The sequence below is a fragment of the Entelurus aequoreus genome, linkage group LG24 (genome assembly GCF_033978785.1).
Source record: "Entelurus aequoreus isolate RoL-2023_Sb linkage group LG24, RoL_Eaeq_v1.1, whole genome shotgun sequence".
Lineage (NCBI taxonomy): Eukaryota > Metazoa > Chordata > Actinopteri > Syngnathiformes > Syngnathidae > Entelurus > Entelurus aequoreus.
This window is the reverse complement of record NC_084754.1, coordinates 32,828,059-32,840,630: the sequence shown is the minus strand read 5'-3', so window position 1 is coordinate 32,840,630 and position 12,572 is coordinate 32,828,059. Positions and strand designations below refer to the sequence as shown.

General features: G+C 38.6%; 2 protein-coding genes across 5 annotated transcripts in view; one reads left to right on the top strand and one right to left on the bottom strand.

Annotated features, from left to right (window-relative positions):
* pidd1 (p53-induced death domain protein 1) overlaps positions 1-4,671 on the bottom strand; it is a 38,415-nt gene extending 33,744 nt beyond the window's left edge. Inside the window, exons 1-2 of one of the 4 annotated variants that reach the window (XM_062035586.1) lie at positions 680-4,669; positions 227-404 (exon numbers count right to left, since the gene is read on the bottom strand). In XM_062035586.1, the coding sequence (XP_061891570.1) occupies positions 227-404; positions 680-700 (199 nt within the window). In that variant the 5' untranslated portion in view covers positions 701-4,669. Of the gene's footprint in view, positions 1-226 lie in introns of all 4 variants that reach the window. The other 3 variants (XM_062035585.1, XM_062035587.1, XM_062035584.1) reach the window with 3 other exon arrangements.
* Positions 4,672-5,451: 780 nt separating this feature from the next.
* pnpla2 (patatin-like phospholipase domain containing 2) overlaps positions 5,452-12,572 on the top strand; it is a 29,052-nt gene continuing 21,931 nt past the window's right edge. The window contains 1 exon segment of the mRNA XM_062035588.1: positions 5,452-5,989. Within this exon segment, the coding sequence (XP_061891572.1) occupies positions 5,803-5,989 (187 nt within the window). The 5' untranslated portion in view covers positions 5,452-5,802.

Genomic DNA, 12,572 nt, shown 5'->3' with positions numbered 1-12,572 from the left:
TAAGTCGCACTGCGACTTATACTCTATACTTATAGTCCGAAAAATACGGTACAAATGTGCGTTTATTTATACAAATTATTTATTTATTTGTATATCAAATTTGTATATTTATTAATATATGCATATCACATATTGACATATATAAGTTGAAGTGAAACAATTCTACTTCCATACATGAGTGGTAGAAAATGAGATGACGTCAACAACAAACGTGTGCAGGAAGTACCTCGAATGGCTAGTGAGCGTAGATCTTTCAAATGTGGAAGGACATCAAGTGCGCCATCCAACGCGGTTTTATCCTCAGAGCCGAGTCTCAGGTAGTGAATTCCTCTCAGGTGCTCTGGAATGGAGGCCCATAGCCTTGGCAGTACAGATGCTCCGCTTCGGTAAACATCCAAGTTCAGCTTGGTATCAGTCAAAACAGCCAAGAGGTCCACGGTGGGAGGTAAGGGTGGTGTCAGACCCAAGACAGAAGAGGAAGATGAGGTTGAAATACCAGCATGATAGTGGGTGGAGATGTTTGAGGAAGAGAGGCTGGGTATAAAAGGATTACAGGTGTCCATGCAGCTGGAGGAGGACAGAGAAAGATACTCCCTCCCATCACTATTCATCTCTTCTCCATTGCTTCTCTCTGATTCCACCTGTTCACTGTATAGTCCGTCCCTGTCAGGTTCCTCACCCTTGGGTGTGACTCCATCATGTTCTTCCTCCAACCTGCAACGCCTCAAGTTCAGGTCGTTCACCTTCGCTCCATCTTCATCGTTGGCGTTATCTTCCTCGTCGCTGTTCTCCATAGAAAACGCACTTTAAAGTTGACGTTACTCGACGGTGACCAAAGTGCAGCAATGTGGAGTTGTCCTATCTGCTTCATGGGTGTGTGTTTGGAACACGCCTAGACATGTTTATCGCCATTATGTTATTAGATAGATCCCCATTGGCAGTACTCACCGAGTTAACATCAATGCGAGCCATTTTTTTTAAAGCCTGTACTTCAACACCGCGATTCGGCTTAAAATGTGGGGTTTTGTTATATGAAATATTATACATAGATAAAGCAATGATGTTAAACAATATCTTACAAAAACTACTGGTTCACTCTTCAGCTTGGACTTCTCGCTTCAAAAAAAGCTGACGTCACGAATGTTGGCTCGTTTTGAACACCGCTCCCTGCCGGCGGGAACCACGTAAACATGGACTGCTGTTAAAAAGAAACGCGCTCCGCCCGTTTGGGCTTTTGTGGTGGATATAGCAAACGCACTTTTGCAAAGGCCGCGAAAGTTTCAACTCATGGCGGGAAGCGACTTTAGAAACTGATATTGCACAGAGGAGGGATGACCACGCCCCTCGCTCCTCGGAGCTCATCTGATTGGTCGCTGCAAAGTCTCTCGCCTGTACTGAAGGAAACGCAACTCTACTTTTATTTATAGATTACGTGCATAACTTGCAAAAACTTGCAAAATGGCCGAAATCTGTTGTTTATTCTGTTTCTTTCTATTTATTGTAATTTATTTTGTGTGCGCACTCACTGGTTATTTTGAGTTTTGTTTTTTTCATCCTAGTCCTAGGATGACAGGGGATGCAAAACAATAACAGTGCAATACTTTTTCATAACGTGGTCACTACTGCCTTGTTTCTCTTGTTATATTCTTATTTTACTGTTATATTTTTATTCTCATTGTTGCTTTTTATTTTTATTCATATTGTAATATTTTTCTATTTTGTTTCCATTTATACCCCCATTATTTACTTTTTACTTTTTAAATTCGATCTCAATTCTGTACACTCCTGCTGGAATTTAAATTTTCCTGAGGGAACTCTCCTGAAGGAATCAATAAAGTACTATCTATCTATCTATCTATCTATCTATCTATCTATCTATCTATCTATCTATCTATCTATCTATCTATCTATCTATCTATCTATCTATCTATCTATCTATCTATCTATCTATCTATCTATGTATCTATCTATCCATCTATCTGTCTATCTATCTGTCAGGTCTTTGATTGATTGATTGAAACTTGTATTAGTAGATTGCACAGTACAGTACATATTCCGTACAATTGACCACTAAATGGTAACACCCCAATAAGTTTTTCAACTTGTTTAAGTCGGGGTCCACGTTAATCAATTCATGGTACAAATATATACAGTACTATCATCATAATACAGTCATCACACAAGTTAATCATCACAGTATATACATTAAATTATTTACATTATTTACAATAAAATAAAAATTGAATGCCTCTTTTCTATTTGCAGCCTTCTGAGGTACATATCAACATTAACTTTTTCCACAGGCTAATAAATTTGAAAATAAAATAACAATGAATAAACCAACCATTCAGGACTTTAAACTGCTCAGTTTGCAACACACTGATCTAATCTGATGTGCCCAAGCCAGATACCTGCCATCTTTTCTTGGATGCTAGTTCATTAATATCGGGGCTCAGGCTTTGAGCTGAGGCAACCTTCATTATCGAACGAAGGTGTTCATCAGTCTTATATCTCGTAGTCCACCCGGACCACAGTCTTGGGGGCGTGCCTTAAAGGCACTGCCTTTAACGTCCTCTACGAGCTGTCGTCACTTCCGCTTTTCATCCATTCTAACAACGTGCCGGCCCAGTCACAAGATATGTGCGGCTTCTGCACGCACACATACACTACCGTTCAAAAGTTTGGGGTCACATTAAAATGTCCTTATTTTTCAATGAAGATAACTTTAAACTAGTCTTAACTTTAAAGAAGTACACTCTATTTCCAGCAACTATCACTCCAGTGTTCTAATGGTACAATGTGTTTGCTCATTGGCTCAGAAGGCTAATTGATGATCAGAAAACCCTTGTGCAATCATGTTCACACATCTGAAAACAGTTTAGCTCGTTACAGAAGCTACAAAACTGACCTTCCTTTGAGCAGATTGAGTTTCTGGAGCATCACATTTGTGGGGTCAATTAAACGCTCAAAATGGCCAGAAAAAGAGAACTTTCATCTGAAACGCGACAGTCTATTCTTGTTCTTAGAAATGAAGGATATTCCACAAAATTGTTTGGGTGACCTCAAACTTTTGAACGGTAGTGTACGTGAATGCCACGCACACTTGATCAACAGCCATACAGGTCACACTGAGGGTGGACGTATAAACAACTTTAACACTGTTAGAAATACACGCCACAATGTGAACCCACACCAAACAAGAATGACAAACATATTTCGGGAGAACATCCGCACCGTAACACAACATAAACACAACAGAACAAATACCCAGAACCCTTTATCAATCAATCAATCAATACAGTACTAACTCTTCCGGGACGTTACAAAATACACCCCCGCTACCACCATTTCATTTAATGATCTTATTTAGAATATGTATTCTCTTTTTTACATTTAGTATATTTAAATATTCATTTATAAACATTGAATACATTTCAAATATCAATAAAATGCAATTGCCTTCATCTTACAGGGCAGGCCTGGGCAATTATTTTGACTCGGGGGCCACATTTACAGAAAAAAATGTGTCTGGGGGCCGGTATATCTATTTTTAGGAACACTAATACAAAACCTCACAATAATGTCTGATTGAATGCTAATAATGTTACGACAGACCGCCTAAAAAACATAATGGAATTTTACATTTTTCTATGAAGGATAAAACACTGAATATTGACAAAAGATGAATGTCACACCCCCTTTCGATCGACATATTTTACAATCAAGTGAAACGCAACAAAAATGCAGCAAACAGTGAAATATGAACGTGAAGGGTACAAAATAAACCCCACCTACAATCTGATACATTTGATATATCACTAAGCTTTAGAACTTTGTTGTGAAAATCTCCTTCCGCGTCTGTGGAAACGCTTCCCGCCCACACTGCTTGGTGCCTCGTCTGAGCTGCTGTGACGTAGATTACCATAGTAACTAATTAGATGACCATAGTAACTAATTAGATTACCATAGTGACTGGTATATCATCCATAAGCGCAGATTCCAACCATTAAAATACTTACTATAGTTCAAGACTTACGGTCATTAGAAAACACCACTGCACATCATACACTTTCCATCTTAAAGATCTAAAAATAATATTTGGGAATGTCCGGTGGGCCAGATTGAAAAGCTTAACGGGCCGCAAATGGGCCCCGGGCCTTAATTTGCCCAGGTCTGTTATAGTGTAATGTTTAGCTACACCAAGTCATGAGCATAACACTAAGCTTCATCACTTTGACTTGTAATATCTCTAATTCTGGCGGTGTTTTATGCTTTTTTCTTCTTGGAACACATACTATACATATAATACAATAAAGTCCCATATAAAATTATGTTTTTAGCAATACTTTAATTTTGCCTTTGAAAGTAACACTCCAATGTCCATTAGTGGACCTGTACACAGATACTTTAACTGTACCAGGTCCACCTTAACTTAATCATATTGTTAATGACATCAACATAATGAATTAATGCATCCATGAACCTTTGACCCTCTATCTTTTATAACTCAAATGTTTCATTCAAAATGTGGGCAACATTGAAAATCATGTACGCCCGTTTCTTTGAAAAGGCATGATACAAGTATTATATAATAAGTACAATATCAGTAATCAGATAAACATATCAGTGGTGAGGTTAGTCTGTTGTCAGACTGACTCATCGCTGGAGAAATAAAAGGGAGTTTTAGATATTTGAGGACATTTGAAATTCACAATGTCTTAAAACATCTTGTAATACAGGATGAGATCAAATCAATTGCTACTGTGTGAATCTGATGGTTTTGTCCTTTTTAGGCCCTTCTAATCTTTGCCTTGATTGTCAACAATCAATACGCACTTGCAGACACACTTTTTTCTTTTTTTTTGTTGCTATACCCTGAACATGTTGCACAACAGAATATGCTCTCTGGGGGGGTCATGTTCCTTCTCGGATCACTGCACAACAACATTAAAAAACAGGAACATTCCACAGCAAAAAACACTTCGGTGCAAATATGTTTTATAACAGGCTTTCCCGAGACTTTGTGACCACTCCACTTTGCCAGGTGACGACATTTGTACATCGTGTTGACGTTTATTTTACAACGCAGCGGGAGAGTGTTGCCATGACAACCAATAACCTGCACTTTAAGATCAGTGTACAAAAGTTCATCGTATCCGATTTGTTTAAAACAAGCAATGTGTACTCAAAATACACACATTATTCGAAAATTCACACAAGTTATATAAAGACATAAACATAAACTACTTCTAAATAGAGTAGGAACAACATAGTTGTTAAATAATAGCATTGTACGTGACTTTTGTTAGAATTGCGGCATGTGATTGGTCAGTTTTCCATCTACGTCCGTTTTCATTGGTCAATATGCTTTGCGTCGTCGCTCATTGGTGGACTTGCTAGTGACTTACTTGTAAGCCCGCCCCCTTTGTGAATAAAAACGTGACAAATGTTCGTCAACACAATATAGTTTCTGGGGTAAACACAGTGCCTAGGACATTTCGGAGGGGTTATTTTTACGTAAATCCTCAGTTTTGTTCAATTATGTGTTCTGTTTCGGAACTATGTTAGTTTAGCGGTGTAATGTGGGACAAAGGCCGGGCTAGTCAGACCGCTTACGGCTATTGGCTGCTAACTTACACGCAGCATGTAAACCGCCGCTATTAATCCAAGCCGCGGTGCGTAGACCTTGAAAGCAAATTGTTTTGTTATTTTTTATTTCATTCAGCCAAAGTAAAACCAGGAAGAGAACATTGTGTTCTAACTTGGACCGACGACCTTCGACCCTCCCCGTCAACGCGCGGCATGTTCCCGTTAGACTCGCCATGGAACATCTCGTTCGCAGGTTGCGGCTTCCTGGGCATCTACCATGTCGGCGTCGCCAGCTGTCTGCTGGAGCAGGCGCCTTTCCTGGTGCACAACGCCAAGCACATCTACGGAGCCTCCGCCGGAGCCCTCACCGCCACCGCTCTGGTCTCCGGCGTGTGTCTTGGTACGTCACTTTAATCACAAGTAGACTACTGGAGGGAGATTGTACAAACCCCGTTTCCATATGAGTTGGGAAATTGTGTTAGATGTAAATATAAACGGAATACAATGATTTGCAAATCCTTTTCAACCCATATTCAATTGAATGCACTACAAAGAGAACATATTTGATGTTCAAACTCATAAACTTAATTTTTTTTGCAAATAATAATTAACTTAGAATTTCATGGCTGCAACACGTGCCAAAGTAGTTTGGAAAGGGCATGTTCACCCCTGTGTTACATGGCCTTTCCTTTTAATAACACTCAGTAAACATTTGGGAACTGAGGAGACGCATTTTTTAAGCTTCTCAGGTGGAATTCTTTCCCATTCTTGCTTGATGTACAGCTTAAGTTGTTCAACAGTCCGGGGGTCTCCGTTGTGGTATTTTAGGCTTCATAATGCGCCACACATTTTCAATGGGAGACAGGTCTGGACTACAGGCAGGCCAGTCTAGTACCCGCACTCTTTTACTATGAAGCCACGTTGATGTAACACATGGCTTGGCATTGTCTTGCTGAAATAAGCAGGGGCGTCCATGGTAACGTTGCTTGGATGGCAACATATGTTGCTCCAAAACCTGTATGTACCTTTCAGCATTAATGGTGCCTTCACAGATGTGTAAGTTACCCATGTCTTGGGCACTAATGCAACCCCATACCATCACAGATGCTGGCTTTTCAACTTTGCGCCTATAACAATCCGGATGGTTCTTTTCCTCTTTGGTCCGGAGGACACGATGTCCACAGTTTCCAAAAACAATTTGAAATGTGAACTCGTCAGACCACAGAACACTTTTCCACTCTGTATCAGTCCATCTTAGGTGAGCTCAGGCCCAGCGAAGTCGACGGCGTTTCTGGGTGTTGTTGATAAACAGTTTTCGCCTTGCATAGGAGAGTTTTAACTTGCACTTACAGATGTAGCGACCAACTGTAGTTACTGACAGTGGGTTTCTGAAGTGTTCCTGAGCCCATGTGGTGATATCCTTTACACACTGATGTCGCTTGTTGGTGCAGTACAGCCTGAGGGATCAAAGGTCACGGGCTTAGCTGCTTACGTGCAGTGATTTCTCCAGATTCTCTGAACCCTTTGATGATATTACGGAGCGTAGATGGTGAAATCCCTAAATTCCTTGCAATAGCTGGTTGAGAAAGGTTTTTCTTAAACTGTTCAACAATTTGCTCACGCATTTGTTGACAAAGTGGTGACCCTCGCCCCATCCTTGTTTGTGAATGACTGAGCATTTCATGGAATCTACTTTTATACCCAATCATGGCACCCACCTGTTCCCAATTTGCCTGTTCACCTGTGGGATGTTCCAAATAAGTGTTTGATGAGCATTCCTCAACTTTATCAGTATTTATTGCCACCTTTCCCAACTTCTTTGTCACGTGTTGCTGGCATCAAATTCTAAAGTTAATGATTATTTGCAAAAGTAAAAATGTTTATCAGTTTGAACATCAAATATGTTGTCTTTGTAGCATATTCAACTGAATATGGGTTAAAATGATTTGCAAATCATTGTATTCCCTTTATATTTATATCTAACACAATTTCCCAACTCATATGGAAACGGGGTTTGTACTTAGTTATTTATTTCAGTATAAAAGTGTAAAATGTGTTTTGCTTGGGTCATAAAATGATGATAATGGTGTGCCAGGGCATACATACATTTTATATTTAACGCTTAAATCTCTGGAGTCTACATCAATTTCACATCTATTCCTCATTTCAAAATGTTTTAGTTTTTTTATGTTGTTTTTCTTTTGTTTGTTTTTTTGTTCGTTTGTTTTCCGCCCTTTTTTGTGAAACAAAACTGTTTTTTATGGCAAACACACAAAATGTGCAAAATCTTCCACCAACAATATTTTTCTTAGTGGAATATTTGTTGTGAAGTAATGGGAACCTTTGATAGGTCAATAATTCATAATAACATTGATTTTGATTCAATATTATGATTTGAGCAATGACGGTTTGAAAGAAAAAAAAACAGCTTTGTTTTATTAGTCAACATTGCAACTGTTTCTAAATTACATTTCACTTATAAGCTTTTTTATTTCACTTTTGTTATGTTTTTGTTTATTTTAATAGTATTTTTTGAATGTGCCGTGGGCCTTTAAAACGTTAGCTGTGGGCTGCAAATGTTTAAAAAAAAATAAAAAATCTGCGTCCTTTCTGATTTCAATGCGTTAAAAAGACACAAAAAGTGTGTTAACGCCAACACTGCTTGACAGTATAACAAAATAAGTCACACTTATATTCTGTAACATTCACAGTTTTGGAAAAAAAGTGCAGAGGTAGAAATATTCAAAATAACCTCTTGTATATAATCTAAACATAAATAATGCCTCAAAACAAGTTAATTGAATTTAAACAATAAACAGCAGACGAGCTCTCGCCCTGCACAGCTGTTTTGTGCTTTGTAGTGTCGATATGGGCTTGTAGATCTTTGGCCCCTTTATTTGCTACAGATATATACGTTCCTGCTTTGCACACAGTGAATTCTGCTTTCCATGTGTCACGGCCAGGACGAAAGCACAAATACTTTTTCCGCAAATCATCTGTGAAGTTGCATTTACGTTTCGGCATTTCTTGTTTTCATGTTTGTCTCTCCACTCACTAGCTCTCTCGCTCTCTGTCTCTGCCCCTTTCCTCACGAATGTTTCTGCGTGTGCACGCCTCCACAGTTTGTTTTGTTTAACCCCTTCTTAACCCTGGACGTACATTGAAAATACACGCAACCCTAACTCAAAATGCCGGATATTTGAGGCATTTAAGAAACCCCGCCCGGACACCCCCGCAAAAGAGGACATGTCCGGGGAAAAGAGGACGTATGGTCAGCCTAACTTAGTGGGGATCCCTGCTCTGCAAAACATAACATTAATCCATGCTAAACGCACAAGAACGGAGATGGAAACATATCTGTTGTTTTGTGTTGTTGGACGCTTTGTTTTTCTAAACCAGGGGTTCTCCAAAGTCCGCAAAAAAACAGATTTTCTGGAGCATACTTTTCCCCAGACTCTGTTTACTGTCTCACTCTAGGAAATGCAATGAATTAATGTCTTTGCCCCAGACTCTGTTTACTGTCTCACTCTAGGAAATGCAATGAATTAATTTCATACACAAGGTTGCAACATTGTTTGTCAACAATCCAATCCAATCCACTTTATTTATATAGCACATTTAAACAACAAAAATGTTTCCAAAGTGCTGCACAACAATATTAAAAACAATGTTCAAATAGTATCCTTAGCTCCCCCAATGACTGAATAAAAACAAAAAATAAATAAATATAAAAACAAATATGATTAAAAAGGATTTTAAAGGGAAAAACCAATTAAAACAGTAAATAGAAATCAAAATTGATAAAAAACACAGAGGACAACAACACCTCACGTAGTGTTAAAAGCCAAAGAATAAAAGTGGGTTTTAAGACGAGACTTAAAACACTCCACTGTGGGAGCAGTTGGAACATGGAGGGGCAGAGTGTTCCAGAGCTTAGGGCCGACCACAGAGAAGGCCCTGTCTCCCCTGGATTTAAGTCTGGTCTTGGGCACCACGAGCTGGAGCTGGCTCTCGGACCTCAGAGCGCGCGCAGGATTGTAAATTTGGATGAGGTACGAGATATACCGAGTCCATGTAAAGCTTTAAAAACAAACAGCAAGGTTTTAAAATCAATTTTAAAATGAACAGGGAGCCAGTGCACACTCTGAAGAATTGGGGTTATATGCTTGCGTTTCCTGGCCCCTGTTAAAAGTCGTGCTGCAGCAATCTGGACTAACTGCAACCAGGAGAGAGCTTTTTGGCTAATGCCAGCATAAAGTGCATTGCAGTAGTACACGGTCTGCTCTCGTTTTCTCGCACATTTTTGATTGATTGATTGAAACTTTTATTAGTAGATTGCACAGTACAGTACATATTCCGTACAATTGACCACTAAATGGTAACACCCGAATAGGTTTTTCAACTTGTTTAAATCGGGGTCCACGTAAATCAATTCATGGTACAAATATATACTATCATCATAATACAGTCATCACACAAGTTAATCATCCGAGTATATAAATTGAATTATTTACATTATTTACAATCCGGGTGGTGGGATGAGGAGGGTTTGGTTGATATCAGCACTTCAGTCATCAACAATTGCATCATCAGTAAAATGGACATTGAAACAGTGTAGGTCTGACTTGGTAGGATATGTACAGCGAGCAGAGAACATAGTCAGTTCAGATAGCATAAGAACAAGTATATACATTAGAAATACATTTGATTATTTACATTTGGTTATTTACAATCCGGGGAGGTGGGATGTGGAAGGGGGAGGGTGTTAGTTTAGGGTTGAAGTTGCCTGGAGGTGTTGTTTTAGTGCGGTTTTGAAGGAGGATAGAGATGCCCTTTCTTTTACACCTGTTGGGAGTGCATTCCATATTGATGTGGCATAGAAAGAGAATGAGTTAAGACCTTTGTTAGATCGGAATCTGGGTTTAACGTGGTTAGTGGAGCTCCCCCTGGTGTTGTGGTTATGGCGGTCATTTACGTTAAGGAAGTAGTTTGACATGTACTTCGGTATCAGGGAGGTGTAGTGGATTTAATAGACTAGTCTCAGTGCAAGTTGTTTTACTCTGCGATTTGGTGATCTGATGTTCTGTGTACCTACACTCTGTCCTCCTCCTGTCTAGGCCTGCTGTGTGCGTGTGTGTGTGTGTGAACATCCATTTCAACCCTTGCGTGGTGTTCGGGTCTGTGGGACCCATTTTCATTTTTTATTAAAAGAAAAATGATACAATTAATTAATTTTTCAAACTGAGACTCACTGACTTTGGCTCATTTTCTGTGAAGAACATATATCAACTATCTAGAAGGCACAGAAAAGGAAATATGTGGAATCACAAAGTATCACAAAGGAATTGTGGATGATGGGAAAAACTAAAAAGTGCAGTTTTCCTTTAAGCTGCTGTGTCTCCCCTGAAGTTTTCCCAGGACTTGCACTTTGCAAGGGGAAATACCTTTTTTTTAAGTGATATTTAATGGGAAGTTCTTGTAACACCTAAAACTCAGTGTGAGGTTACATGATAAGACATGCTGAATGAATATTGGACAATGTGCAGCCTTTGTGTGGCCCTGAAGGGTGCAATACAGTGGAACCTTTTGAGGTCAAACACAATCTATTTCGAGATGCTTGTTGACCTCCAAATTAATCGGATTTAGATTATTTTTACTAAAACAAAATAGTAGTAATTATAGTCAAATTCTCCATACAGTTAAACTTAACTTTACATACACTGATACAAACTGTACAGTAAAACTTGGAAATAATTAGGTACCTATAATAAATACTGTAATTGTGTTCCATTTTCTTAACTGTCATACATGTGTAAAAAAAAAATAACCAGTGTTGATAACAAAAGTTATGTATGATAAAACATGCAATCGCTTAACTTTCATAGAGACTGATGAATATTGATAGAGAGAGGAGTACAGCATGTTTCTGGGAGACATGTCCTTTTACACAAAGTCTAAAGGCTGTGTCCATGACGTCTATCACGAGCTATCAGTCAAACACGGAGGACGTGTCAGTGCCAGTATTTCTTGTCAAGGGTATAAAAACGATTTCTTCATGTGGTATTGGAAAGAGAGGAGGACTTGTTCTTCCACCACAATGTAAATTCGAAGTTGTGGAACTTATCAGCAACCACTGTGAATCCTGTCTGAGTCCAATCAATGCAAGTTATCAGAATAAGATAATACACCAAAGTATATTCTTGTCTTCATGAAAGAAGGGAATCTTTATGTATTAAACATGCTTGTATTTTTATTAAACACTTTTAACATGTTAACAAAAAACATCTATTATACGTTTGTACATACAGTACAGGACTACATACAGTACAGTCCAAAGTCCAAATGTTTGGACACACCTTTTCCTCATTCAATGTGTTTTCTTTATTTTCATGACATTGTAGATTGACACTGAAGGCATCAAAATGATGAATGAACACATGTGGAGTTATGTACTTAACAAAAAAAGGTGAAATAACTGAAAACATGTTTTTATACTTTAGTTTCTTCAAAATAGCCACCCTTTGCTCTGATTACTGCTTTGCACACTCTTCACTTCGACTTGGTCATTTGATAAGTAGATCACCTGCTGGTAAAGTGTGGGCACCCTTGTTGTAAAGCAGGGGTGTCAAACTCAAATACAGAGTGGGCCAAAATTTAAAACTGAACAAAGCCGCGGGCCAAGGTTGAACAAATTAACCTTTTAATAGGGACCCAAACAAGTTTTGCATTGAATATTGAACAAGCAAGGCTTATATAACTTTATAGTGACATGCAAAATCCAGTTTCAAATAATAATAATAATAATTAAAAAATATCAATGGCATATCGAATACAATTTAAATAAAAATTGAATGCCTCTTTTCTATTTGCAGCCTTCTGATGTAAATATCAACATTAACTTTTTCCACAGGCTAATAAATTTGAAAATAAAATAACAATAAATAAACCAACCATACAGGACTTTAAACTGCTCAGTTTGCGAC